A 480-nucleotide genomic window follows, 5' to 3' on the forward strand; every position below is an offset into this window, starting at 1 on the left:
GTTTTAAGCTCAACGGCTTTGGTTCTATTGATGACACTGCCCGGTTTGGCTCTGTTTTACGGTGGTTTAGTCCGTAGCCGTAATGTCCTTTCTATATTAATGCAGTGTTTTTCTATTGCAGGTATTGCTTCCGTTCTGTGGTTATTGCTTGGTTATAGTATCGCGTTTGGTATCGGCAATGATTACTGGGGTGGTTTAGATAAGCTTATGTTCAGCGGCGTCACGAAAGAGGGTTTGGTCGGCGATATTCCAGAGTCATTATTTGCACTTTTCCAAATGACTTTTGCCATAATTACACCTGCCTTGATCGTCGGTGCCTATGCGGAGCGAATTAAATTCTCCGCAGTTATACTCTTTTCTTCTTTTTGGTTAATCCTAGTGTATGCGCCGGTAACGCATTGGGTTTGGGGTGGTGGTTGGTTACAACAAATGGGTTTGCTGGATTTCGCAGGGGGTACGGTGGTGCATGTAACGGCGGGT

The 480-nt window shown here is 45.2% G+C and overlaps 1 protein-coding gene across 1 annotated transcript; it reads left to right on the top strand.

Moving 5' to 3' along the window:
- Positions 1-3: 3 nt before the first annotated feature.
- LOC106820563 (ammonium transporter NrgA-like) lies at positions 4-474 on the top strand (the record flags this gene model as incomplete). Its single annotated transcript, XM_014825072.1, has 1 exon — positions 4-474. A coding segment is annotated over one exon (471 nt), but the record flags the coding sequence as incomplete, so codon positions are not given.
- Between the last annotated feature and the right edge of the window lie 6 nt (positions 475-480).

This window comes from Priapulus caudatus, unplaced genomic scaffold (genome assembly GCF_000485595.1).
Source record: "Priapulus caudatus unplaced genomic scaffold, Priapulus_caudatus-5.0.1 Scaffold23418, whole genome shotgun sequence".
Classification (NCBI taxonomy): domain Eukaryota; kingdom Metazoa; phylum Priapulida; class Priapulimorpha; order Priapulimorphida; family Priapulidae; genus Priapulus; species Priapulus caudatus.